General features: G+C 42.9%; 1 protein-coding gene across 1 annotated transcript in view; it reads right to left on the bottom strand.

The window, feature by feature from the left end:
• The window catches only part of si:ch211-67f24.7 (uncharacterized), a 31,576-nt gene extending 20,957 nt beyond the window's left edge, over positions 1-10,619 (bottom strand). The window contains exons 1-5 of the mRNA XM_064959189.1: positions 10,551-10,619; positions 7,300-7,464; positions 6,944-7,062; positions 5,445-5,584; positions 2,854-2,974 (exon numbers count right to left, since the gene is read on the bottom strand). Coding sequence (XP_064815261.1) covers positions 2,854-2,974; positions 5,445-5,584; positions 6,944-7,062; positions 7,300-7,464; positions 10,551-10,619 — 614 coding nt within the window. The remainder of the gene's footprint in view (positions 1-2,853; positions 2,975-5,444; positions 5,585-6,943; positions 7,063-7,299; positions 7,465-10,550) is intronic.
• Between the last annotated feature and the right edge of the window lie 2,453 nt (positions 10,620-13,072).

The following is a 13,072-nucleotide window of genomic DNA, read 5'->3' as shown; positions in this document are numbered from 1 at the left end:
TTTTTGTACTTATACCCCGTTTCTCTACCCCAATGTCGTGGTTTCCAATTGGTAGTTACAGTCTTGTCCCGTCGCTGCAACTCCCGTACGGACCCGGGAGAGGCGAAAGTCGAGAGCCGCGCGTTCCCCCGAAACACGACCCTGCCAAGCCGCACTGCTTCTTGACAACACTGCTCACTTAACCCGGAAGCCAGCCGCACCAATGTGTCAGAGTAAACACCTGGTCAGGAAACACTATACCTGTATACCTGAGGAAACACTGTATACCTGAGGAAACACTGTATACCTGTATACCTGAGGAAACTGTATACCTGAGGAAACACTGTATACCTGTATACCTGAGGAAACACTGTATACCTGAGGAAACACTGTATACCTGAGGAAACACTGTATACCCGAGGAAACACTGTATACCTGAGGAAACACTGTATACCTGTATACCTGAGGAAACTGTATACCTGAGGAAACACTGTATACCTGTATACCTGAGGAAACACTGTATACCTGAGGAAACACTGTATACCTGAGGAAACACTGTATACCTGAGGAAACACTGTATACCTGTATACCTGAGGAAACACTGTATACCTGAGGAAACACTGTATACCTGAGGAAACACTGTATACCCGAGGAAACACTGTATACCTGAGGAAACACTGTATACCTGAGGAAACACTGTATACCCGTGGAAACACTGTATACCCGAGGAAACACTGTATACCCGAGGAAACACTGTATACCTGAGGAAACACTGTATACCTGAGGAAACACTGTATACCTGAGGAAACACTGTATACCTGAGGAAACACTGTATACCCGAGGAAACACTGTATACCCGAGGAAACACTGTATACCCGTGGAAACACTGTATACCCGTGGAAACACTGTATACCCGTGGAAACACTGTATACCTGTATACCTGAGGAAACACTCTATACCTGAGGAAACACTATACCCGTGGAAACACTGTACACCCGTGGAAACACTGTATACCCGTGGAAACACTGTATACCCGTGGAAACACTGTATACCCGTGGAAACACTGTATACCCGTGGAAACACTGTATACCCGTGGAAACACTGTATACCCGTGGAAACACTGTATACCCGTGGAAACACTGTATACCCGTGGAAACACTGTATACCTGAGGAAACACTGTATACCCGTGGAAACACTGTATACCCGTGGAAACACTGTATACCCGTGGAAACACTGTATACCCGTGGAAACACTGTATACCCGTGGAAACACTGTATACCCGTGGAAACACTGTATACCTGTATACCTGAGGAAACACTCTATACCTGAGGAAACACTCTATACCTGAGGAAACACTCTATACCTGAGGAAACACTGTATACCCGAGGAAACACTGTATACCTGAGGAAACACTGTATACCTGAGGAAACACTGTATACCTGAGGAAACACTGTATACCTGAGGAAACACTTGTCCAGCTGGCAACCGAAGTCACCTTGCAGGCGCCCGGCTCGCCAGAAGGAGTCGCTAAAGCGCGGTGGTACAAAGAAATCCCGGCCAGCCAAACCCGGGAGGCTGGCACCCTATTTTCTATAGGTGGAACCCATAGGGCTAGTGAATAGGGCACACAGCCTACAGATGTAGGATCTTAATTTGATCACTCTGTTACAGGAGACTTTTCCTGCAAAGCAGGAAATGTAACATTTGCAGTGCATTTGAGGTCTAAAAAGGCTTCTGAAGTTTGTAATTTCCACATTGAAATTTCAGACTTGATTTTTTTCCTTGCGAAAAATGTATCAAGCCCTACAACAATGTCCATTAATTATAATCCCCATATTAATCCACACTGGACTGAGGTAGCATGATAGTTTATAATCCCATAATAATCCCCACTGGACTGAGGTAGCATGATAGTTTATAATCCACACTGGACTGAGGTAGCATGATAGTTTATAATCCCATAGTAATCCACACTGGACTGAGGTAGCATGATAGTTTATAATCCCATAGTAATCCACACTGGACTGAGGTAGCATGATAGTTTATAATCCCCATAATAATCTACACTGGACTGTGGTAGCATGATAGTTTATAATCCCATAATAATCTACACTGGACTGAGGTAGCATGATAGTTTATAATCCCCATAATAATCTACACTGGACTGTGGTAGCATGATAGTTTATAATCCCATAATAATCTACACTGGACTGAGGTAGCATGATAGTTTATAATCCCATAATAATCCACACTGGACTGTGGTAGCATGATAGTTTATAATCCCCATAATAATCTACACTGGACTGTGGTAGCATGATAGTTTATAATCCCATAATAATCCACACTGGACTGAGGTAGCATGATAGTTTATAATCCCCATAATAATCTACACTGGACTGAGGTAGCATGATAGTTTATAATCCCATAATAATCCCCACTGGACTGAGGTAGCATGATAGTTTATAATCCCATAATAATCTACACTGGACTGAGGTAGCATGATAGTTTATAATCCCATAATAATCCCCACTGGACTGAGGTAGCATGATAGTTTATAATCCCATAATAATCCACACTGGACTGAGGTAGCATGATAGTTTATAATCCCATAATAATCCCCACTGGACTGAGGTAGCATGATAGTTTATAATCCCATAATAATCCACACTGGACTGAGGTAGCATGATAGTTTATAATCCCATAGTAATCTACACTGGATTGAGGTAGCATGATAGTTTATAATCCACACTGGATTGTGGTAGCATGATAGCGTGATAGCATTGGCTCTGTCCCAAATGGCACACTATTCCTTATACAGTGCACAACTTTTGGGTATATATAGGAAATAGGCTACTAGTTGGGTTTGTCCTTACTATGGCTCCAGGTCCATTTGCAGAGCAGGAGGTGTTCTGTACTTGTCGTAGAGCTGGTTTAAGGTTGACACGTATTCCCATTCTGAGTGGAGAAGCTGCATCGTCACTTGGTGCCTTGCATCTGTGGAAGAGAAGCTGATGTAAAATTATTGTCGCGCGGCTGTTGTGCCGAAAAAAGAGTCAAATATTTTCTGTGACACACGTCAGAGTCCAATACTTTCTATAGAACAGACTTCGTCAGGGGGGACAGGAAACCGAAATGAATAATACATGTATGTGTGTTATATTTAAACATAGAGGAGGGAGTATAATGTTGGCAAGCAATAAACATTTCATGACAATTATAGCTGAATTACTATCCTGACACTTTCGAATACTAGTCGAATAAGACATGCGAGAGATCACGAATTTTGGCAAAGAGATTTATTTATAGACTAATACAAAAATCAGTAGCGGATTTAGGTACTGGCGATTTGGGCAGAAGGGGGTGTTCGCCCAGGACGCCATACAAGCTCGAACCGACATTTGAAACAAATAGCCAAACCGAAAACTGCAGGAAAAAAAAATGTTTTCTGCTACTAAAATCAGTGAAACGTAGGCTAAACTGACAATGGAGTGAAAAGCAGACATCTCAACTAGCAAGCACGTTGCAGCAATGAGGAACGCAAAGGGTGGAGAATTCTGTCAGGTGGAGATTTTCGGCACAACACCGGTCATCACGACAATATAGGCTTTGGTTGAAGCTCAATGTAAAATTCTGATCTCCCTACCAACATGATGCCAATGTCGAGGAACATTTGAACAATTGAGGTCTGAACAAATGTTCTTAACTCTGTAAAGAATAATCTCAGCTAAAGCCCAACACATAAAATTATAAAGCCCAACAAATACATACAAATAATATGCTGTATACAGTATATGTATATGTATATGTATAGAAATATATATTTACCTTAAAATACATGGGTGATTGGAAATGATGCAGACAATTACATTGATGGAATCTACAATATATCTGCACTATTAAAGCTGATCTCTCCACTAAATGATTATTATTATTATTTTTTTATATTATAAAATATATATATATATGCTCTCGATGGTGCAGCTGTAGAACTTTTTTGAGGATCTGGGGACCCATGCTAAATCTTTTCAGTCTCCTGAGGGGGAAACGGTTTTGTCGTGCCCTCTTCACGACTGTCTTGGTGTGTTTGGACCATGATGTGGTGTGTTTTGACTTTTCCTGTAGTCCACGATCAGCTCCTTTTTCTTGCTCACATTGTGGGAGAGGTTGTTGTCCTGGCACCACACTGCCAGATCTCTGATCTCCTCCCTATAGGCTGTCTCGTTGTTGTCGGTGATCAGGTCTACCACCGTTATGTCGTCGGCAAACTTAATGATGGTGTTGGATTCGTGCCTGTCTGTGCAGTCATGGGTGAACAGGTAGTACAGGAGGAGACTAAGCATGCACCCCTGAGGGGCCCCAGTGTTGAGGATCAGCGTGGCAGATGTGTTGTTGAGACGTTTAGTCCCTGGTTCCTTAGCTTAGTGATGAGCTTTGAGGGCACTATGGTGTTGAACACTCAGCTGTGTGAACAGCATTCTCAAGGTGTTCCTTTTGTCCAGGTGGGAAAGGGCAGTGTGGAGTGCGATTAAGATTGCGTCATCTGTGGATCTGTTGGGGCGGTGTGCAAATTGGAGTGAGTCTATGGTTTCCCGGCATGATGGTGCTGATGTGAGTCATGACCAGCCTTTCAAAGCACTTCATGGCTACCAATGTGAGTGCTACGGGCCGTAGTCATTTAGGCAGGTTACCTTCGCTTCCTTGGGCACAGGGACTATGGTGGTCTGCTTGAAACATGTAGGTATTACAGACTCAGTCAGGAAAAGGTTGAAAATGTCAGTGAAGACACTTGACAGTTGGTCTGTGCATGCTCAGAGTACAGGTCCTGGTAATCCATCTGGCTCTGAGGTCTTGTAAAAAGGTCTTGACCTGTTTAAAGGTCTTACTCACATCGGCTACGGAGAGCGTGATCACACAGTAGTCTGGAACAGCTGATCCTCTCATGCATGCTTCAGTGTTGCTTGCCCCTAAGCGAGCATAAAAGGCATTTAGCTCTTCTGGTAGGCTCGTGTCAGTGGGCAGCTCGCTTAGATATCTCTTAGATATCTTTCTATATATTTTGGTTAGGTCAGGGTGTGACTATGGTGGGTACTCTAGTGTTGTATGTCTAGGGTTTTGTATGTCTAGGGGTTTTTGTATTTCTATGTTGGCATGATATGGTTCCCAATCAGAGACAGCTGATTATCGTTGTCTCTGATTGGGGATCATATTTAGGCAGCCCTGTTTCCCACTTTCTGGTGTGGGATCTTGTCTATGTATAGTTGCCTGTCTGCACTCTTTGTATAGCTTCACGGTTCGTTTGTTGTTTTATTTTGGTGAGTTTCAGTTTATTAAAATGATGTGGAACTCTACTCACGCTGCACCTTGGTCTGAAGACATTATGACGAACGTGACACGCAGCCCCTTGTTTGGGGAACGTTGAGTAAAGGATTTACAGAAAGAGTGTATTTGAACAGTGTGGACCTACCTGTCCCCTCATACATCCCTGCCTTGAGCCCCTGCAGGTAGCAGTGGAGCAGGACTCTGCCCCGGTTCGAAGAGGAGGATGTACTGCTGCTGGCACTGCACTCACAGTGGCTCCTCCCATTCACCACAAGACCTGTATCACTACCAGAGAGTACAGACCAGTATTACCACCAGAGAGTATAGACCAGAGAGTACAGACCAGTATTACCACCAGAGTACAGACCAGAGAGTACAGACCAGTATTACCACCAGAGAGTACAGACCAGAGAGTACAGACCAGAGAGTACAGACCTGTATCACTACCAGAGAGTACAGACCAGAGAGTACAGACCAGTATTACCACCAGAGTACAGACCAGAGAGTACAGACCAGAGAGTACAGACCAGAGAGTACAGACCTGTATTACCACCCGAGAGTACAGACCAGAGAGTACAGACCAGAGAGTACAGACCTGTATCACTACCAGAGAGTACAGACCAGAGAGTACAGACCTGTATTACCACCAGAGAGTACAGACCAGAGAGTACAGACCTGTATTACCACTGGAGAGTACAGACCAGAGAGTACAGACCAGAGAGTACAGACCAGAGAGTACAGACCAGTATTACCACCAGAGAGTACAGACCAGAGAGTACAGACCAGAGAGTACAGACCAGTATTACCACCAGAGAGTACAGACCAGAGAGTACAGACCAGAGAGTACAGACCAGAGAGTACAGACCAGAGAGTACAGACCAGAGAGTACAGACCAGAGAGTACAGACCAGTATTACCACCAGAGTACAGACCAGAGAGTACAGACCAGTATTACCACCAGAGAGTACAGACCAGAGAGTACAGACCAGAGAGTACAGACCTGTATTACCACCAGAGAGTACAGACCAGAGAGTACAGACCAGAGAGTACAGACCTGTATTACCACCAGAGAGTACAGACCAGTATTACCACCAGAGAGTACAGACCAGAGAGTACAGACCAGAGAGTACACACTAGAGTACAGACCTGTATTACCACCAGAGAGTACAGACCAGAGAGTACAGACCAGTATTACTACCAGAGAGTACAGGCCAGAGAGTACAGACCAGAGAGTACAGACCAGAGAGTACAGACCTGTATTACTTACAGATACTAAAGAAAAAAGTAAATCAGAAATCAATCTGGGTGCCCGGATTCTCCTAAAACACACTTTGGCAAGAAAAGGAGATAACAGGTTCTAGATTTCAGACTAGCAGCTATGTGTTGTACCATTTCACTCTTTGTACTCCGTGTCATTGCCAAACATTTGAGACGACAAGGAGTGGAATGATAGCAGAAACAGACTGGTACCCATGCTTGATAGCTACTGGACACTATTGATCTAATGCAATATATGTACTCATGTTTAAACAACAACAGTCCAATATTTTTTTATTGAGATTTCTTTAAGACCAGCATATTAATCAATCATTACTATCTACAGATGATTGATTGGTGTCTATTTTAGTGGATGTTTACTGATTACCTGTCTCTCTGGGTTGCCAGAGCTGATTGCGTCACCTTTACCTCCTGCTGTATTGGAGACCTCTGCTTGTTGCTACCACAGAGTTGCAGGATCTGGCAACGCATCTCTCCCAGTTCATCCTGTGGGGTAAACAATTGTTCAATGTTAACTTCATCTTCTCTGGGTTGCTGTTTTAGCAAATTATTGATTCAAAACATCATGATCGGGATCCCATTCCATAGTCTCTATGCTCTTTATAAAAGCCTCGGCCGAGATTAAATCCGATCACGCTTTCTAGAGCGTTGTCGACCATTTAAAGGCAATGTTCCTGGTGACCCATCGCTTTGGTATCATGACCTGCTTGAACTCCATCTCACCCTGAGAGATTCAACCAGGGTCTCCATGCGCATGGCCTTTCTCTCACAGCTCCTCCGGGCTTCTCCCACCTCCTCCCTGATATCACTGTCTCCATGCTGGATCTGACTCAGCTCATACAAAGCACTGGAGAAGCCCACCTTCAGCTCTGACACCAGGCCCTGGAGCTGTAGGAGGGAGAGAGAGATGGGTGGATGGATGGATGGATGGATGGATGGATGGATGGGTGGATACATGGATGGATGGGTGGATACATGGATGGATGGGTGGATACATGGATGGATGGGTGGATACATGGATGGATGGATGGATGGATGGATGGGTGGATACATGGATGGATACATGGATGGATGCATGGATGGATGGATGGGTGGATACATGGATGGATGGATGGATGGATGGGTGGATGGATGGATGGATGGATGGATGGATGGATGGATGGATACATGGATGGATGGATGGATGGATACATGGATGGATGGATGGATGGATGGATGGGTGGATGGGTGGATGGATGGATACATGGATGGATGGATACATGGATGGATGGATACATGGATGGATGGATGGATGGATGGATGGATACATGGATGGATGCATGGATGGATGCATGGATGGATGGATGGATACATGGATGGAGGGATGGATACATGGATGGATGGATACATGGATGAAGGGATGGATGGATGGATGAAGGGATGAATGGATGGATGGATGGGTGGATACATGGATGGATGGATGGATGGATGGATACATGGATGGATGGATGGATGGATGGATACATTGATGGATGGATACATGGATGGAGGATACATGGATGGAGGATACATGGATGGATGGATGGATACATGGATGGATGGATACATGGATGGATGGATACATGGATGGATGGATACATGGATGGAGGTATACATGAATGGAGGTATACATGAAGGAGGTATACATGAATGGAGGTATACATGAATGGAGGTATACATGAATGGAGGTATACATGAAGGAGGTATACATGAATGGAGGTATACATGAATGGAGGTATACATGGATACATGAATGGAGGTATACATGGAGGGTGGATGGATGAAGGGATGGATGGATGGATACATGGATGGATGGATGGATACATTGATGGAAGGATGGATGGTGGATACATGGAAGGATGGATGGATGGATGGATGGATACATGGATGGATGGATGGATAGATACATGGAAGGATGGATGGTGGATACATGGAAGGATGGATGGATGGATGGATGGATACATGGATGGATGGATGGATAGATACATTGATACATGGATGGATGGATGGATACATGGATGGATGGATGGATGGATGGATGGTGGATACATGGATGGATACATTGATGGATGGATACATGGATGGATGGATGGATGAAGGGATGGATGGATACATGGAAGGATGGATGGATACATGGATACATGGATGGATGGATGAACAGATACAGGACATGGATATATAGTGTCAGATTGTTATAGGTAAAGAGTATGTGTTCTCAATTACTTCGGCCAGGATTCAATCCGATTGTGGGTTCGCGACAACGCGGCTTTTAAATGGAGGCTAATTTCTAATTGAGACAATGCCATCTACAGTGTTTACCGTGAATACAGTCTCCACGCAAGAGGGAACATAGCCTTTAAAAGCCACATTGTCGGTTATGTGCGATCGGATTGAAACCATTTTTTCTTGGTTAATTAAAGGCAAAATAACAATACACTGAACAAAAATATAATTGCAACATGCAAAGTGTTGGTCCCATGTTTCATGAGCTGAAATTAAAGATCCCAGAAATGTTCCAGACGCACAAACATTTTATTTCTCTCAATGTTTGGGCACAATTTTGTTAACATCCCTGTCAGTTTGCCAAGATAATCCATCCACCTGACAGGTGTGGCATATCAAGAAGCATGATCATTACACAGGTGCACCTTTGTGCTGGGGGACAACAAAAGGAAACTCTAAAAATGTGCAGTTTTGTCACACAACGCCACAGTTTTGAGGGAGCGCGCTGACTGCAGGAACGTCCACCAGAGCTGTTGCCAGAGAGTTGAATGTGGAACCTTTATTTAAGTAGGCAAGTCAGTTAAGAACACATTTTAATTTACAATAACGGTAAACCTGGAAGACGCTGGGCCAATTGTGTGCCGCCTTACGGGACTCCAAATCTCAGCCGGATTTGATACAGCCTGGATTTGAACCAGGTACTATCGTGACACCTCTTGCGCTGAGATGTAGTGCCTTAGACCGCTGCGCCACTCGGGAGACCATGTTGAATGAATGTTAATTTCTTTACCGCCTCCAACGTTGTTGTGACCAACAAATGCACATCTGTATTCCCAGTCATGTGAAATTCCTTAGATTAGGGCCTAATTAATGTATTTCAATTGACTGGTTTCCTTATATGACTTGTCTGTAACTCAGTAAAATCTTTGAAATTCTTGCATGTTGCGTTTTATATATTTTTTTCCGTTCTGTATAAATAAAGAGAGACGTTGGGCTTCACAACGGTTGTGTAAACGTTTGTGTAACAGACAAACTCTCCATTGCACAATCATAATCATCGTATCAGCTCCAATGCATACTTTATCGGCCCTGTACACACTCAAGTTGTACAACTGATTTTACAACACATTTGGCACAATCGTTGTGACACAAACGGAGAGTTTTACTGCACACAAGTAACCACACAAGCGTTGTGGAGACACTACAGAATGGTTGAGTAAAAAATAAAAAAAAATAATAATTGTGCAGACAAACTTTCTATTGTTTCACAAAAACAAAACAAAAATATATCCAGTTGTATTACAGCCATTGTGTCAAACGCGTTACACATCAGTTGTACAACCTGGGTGTGTAGGTGGCCATTGTCCTCAGAAAGGAAAAGTATTTCCACAGCCTGTCAACATAAAGATCCACATTCAATTAGATAACACACAACGACAACAACAAAACACAATACAGTGTAGGCTACAACATGAAGCCGAGGAAACGATCAGAGGCAGCCACATCAGAGAGGGTCTATAATGTAACAGGGAAGTTAGTATCCCAAATGTCTCCCTATTACCAATATAGTGCACTCGTCCCTATAAGGGCCCTGGTCAAAAGTAGTGCACTATATAGTGAATAGGGTGCTATTTGGGATTACAAGCCAGACGTTGGGTGTGTTTTAAACATGGGGAATACACCGAGGTAGTTAAATATGTGAGAGAGGATAATCAGGGAGTAAACAGGTTTACCTTGGAGATCTCACTGACTAGCTCTCCCTCCTGAGGCTTCATAACCTCTGTGGGAAGAAGAGCAAACATTTATAAACACAACCCCTCTGTCAGCTCAGCACAAGCTCGCAGAGGTGTTCATTCATCCCTAAATTCAGCAGCCCTTAACAAAAAACAAGATTGACATTTTTGAAAGTGCAGTAACTGTGGTATTTTGGACGCGGAAATTGCAGAATTACTGCAGTTCTACTGTAAAATTACTGCAGTTCTACTGTAAAATTACTGCAGTTCTACTGTAAAATTACTGCAGTTCTACTGTAAAATTACTGCAGTTCTACTGCACTTTAACTGCAGTTATACTGCACTCTAACTGCAGTTACACTGCAAAATTACTGCAATAAAAAAATATATATATTTTGGATTCAGTGTTTACAGCATACTGGCGTTATACAACACTATAACTGCAATCTTTTTTCCTTAAGGGCTGCGGCTGTGGAGAGGAATCTCAGCTTTCATTCTGTTTAACCCTTCCATGTGCGTGAATGCAACAACTGTGAGTACAGCATTTGTTTCCTCATGTTTTCTGAACGGAGTTGTCATTATTTTGGTCATATTCTTGTCATGTAGTATTTTATGCACTTGTTTTTATGCCTGCTAAGTAACTTTTCCTGTCATATTAGCTGGCTAGCGAACTAAGTTGTTTCCATTTTGTGTCTCGTTTTGAATCATTATATACAGTGGGGAAAAAAAGTATTTAGTCAGCCACCAATTGTGCAAGTTATATGATGAAAATTACAGGCCTCTCTCATCTTTTTAAGTGGGAGAACTTGCATAATTGGTCGCTGACTAAATACTTTTTTGCCCCACTGTATGTATGTCTGTCTGTCTGTCTGTCTGTCTGTCTGTCTGGATGGATGGATGGATGGATGGATGGATGGATGGTACCAGTTAAAGGTTTGGACACCTACTCATTCAAGTGTTTTTCTTTCTTTTTACTATTTTCTACATTGTAGAATAATAATGAAGAATTCAAAACTATGAAATAACACATATGGAATCATGTAGTAACCATAAAAGTGTTAAATAAATAAAAATATATATTATAGATTCTTCAAAGTAGCCACCCTTTGCCTTGATGACAGCTTTGCACAGTCTTGGCAATCTCTCAACCAGCTTCACCTGGAATGCTTTTCCAACAATCTTGAAGGAGTTCCCACATATCCTGAGCACTGTTGGCTTATTTTCCTTCACTCTGCGGTCCGACTCATCCCAAACCATCTCAATTGGGTTGAGGTCGGGTGATTGTGGAGGCCAGGTCATTTGATGCAGCACTCCATCACTCTCTTTCTTGGTCAAATAGCCTTTACACAGCCTGGCGGTGTGTTTTGGGTCATTGTCCTGTTGAAAAACAAATGATAGTCCCACTAAGCGCAAACCAGATGGGATGGCATATCGCTGCAGAATGCTGTGGTTGTCATGCTGGTTAAGTGTGCCTTGAATTCTAAATAAATCACAGACAGTGTCACCAACAAAACACCATCACACCTCTGCCTCCATGCTTCACGGTGGGAACCACACAGGCAGAGATTATCCGTTTATTATCCGACACAGCGGTTGGAACCAAAAATCTCACATTTGGACTCATCAGACCAAAGGACAGATGTCCACTGGTCTAATGTCCATTGCTCGTGTTCCTTGGCCCAAGCAAGTCTCTTCTTCTTATTGGTATCCTTTAGTAGTGGTTTGTTTGCAGCAATTCGACCATGAAGTCCTGATTCACGCAGTCTCTTCTGAACAGTTGATGTTGCTTGATCTCTGTGAAGCATTTATTTGGGCTGCAATTTCTGAGGCTGGTAAGTCTAATGAACTCATCCTCTGCAGCAGAGGTAACTCCGGGTCTTCCTTTCATGTGGCGGTCCTCATGAGAGCCAGTTTCATCATAGCGGTTGATGGTTTTTGTGACTGCACTTGAATAAACTTTCAAAGTTCTTGACATTTTCCGGATTGACTGACCTTCATGTCTTAAAGTAATGATGGACTGTCATTTCTCTTTGCTTATTTGAGCTGTTCTTGCCACAATATGGATTTTGTATTTTACCAAATAGGTCTATCTTCTGTATACCACCCCTACCTTGTCACAACATAACTGATTGACTCAAATGCATTAAGATGGAAAGAAATTCCACTAATTAACTTAACAAGGCACACCTGTTAATTTAAATGGATTCCAGGATTACTCATGAGGCTGGTTGAGAGAATGCCAAGAGTTTGCAAAGCTGTCATCAAGGGTTGCTACTTTGAAGAATCTCAAATATAAAATATATTTAGATTTGTTTAACACTTTTTTGGTTACTGCATGATTCCATATGTGTTATTTCATAGTTTCGATTTCTTCACTATTATTCTACACACAATGTAGAAAACAGTAAAAAAAAATAAAAAATAAACCTTGAATGAGTAGGTGTGTCCAAACATTTCACTGGGCCTTCCTTCCTTCCTTCCTTCCTGCCTGCCTTCCTTCCTTCCTTCCTGCCTTCCTTCCT

The sequence above is a fragment of the Oncorhynchus masou genome, unplaced genomic scaffold, assembly GCF_036934945.1.
Source record: "Oncorhynchus masou masou isolate Uvic2021 unplaced genomic scaffold, UVic_Omas_1.1 unplaced_scaffold_1504, whole genome shotgun sequence".
Taxonomy (NCBI): Eukaryota; Metazoa; Chordata; class Actinopteri; order Salmoniformes; family Salmonidae; genus Oncorhynchus; species Oncorhynchus masou.
Note: the sequence above shows the minus strand (reverse complement) of the source record. Positions and strands in the feature narration are given on the sequence as shown.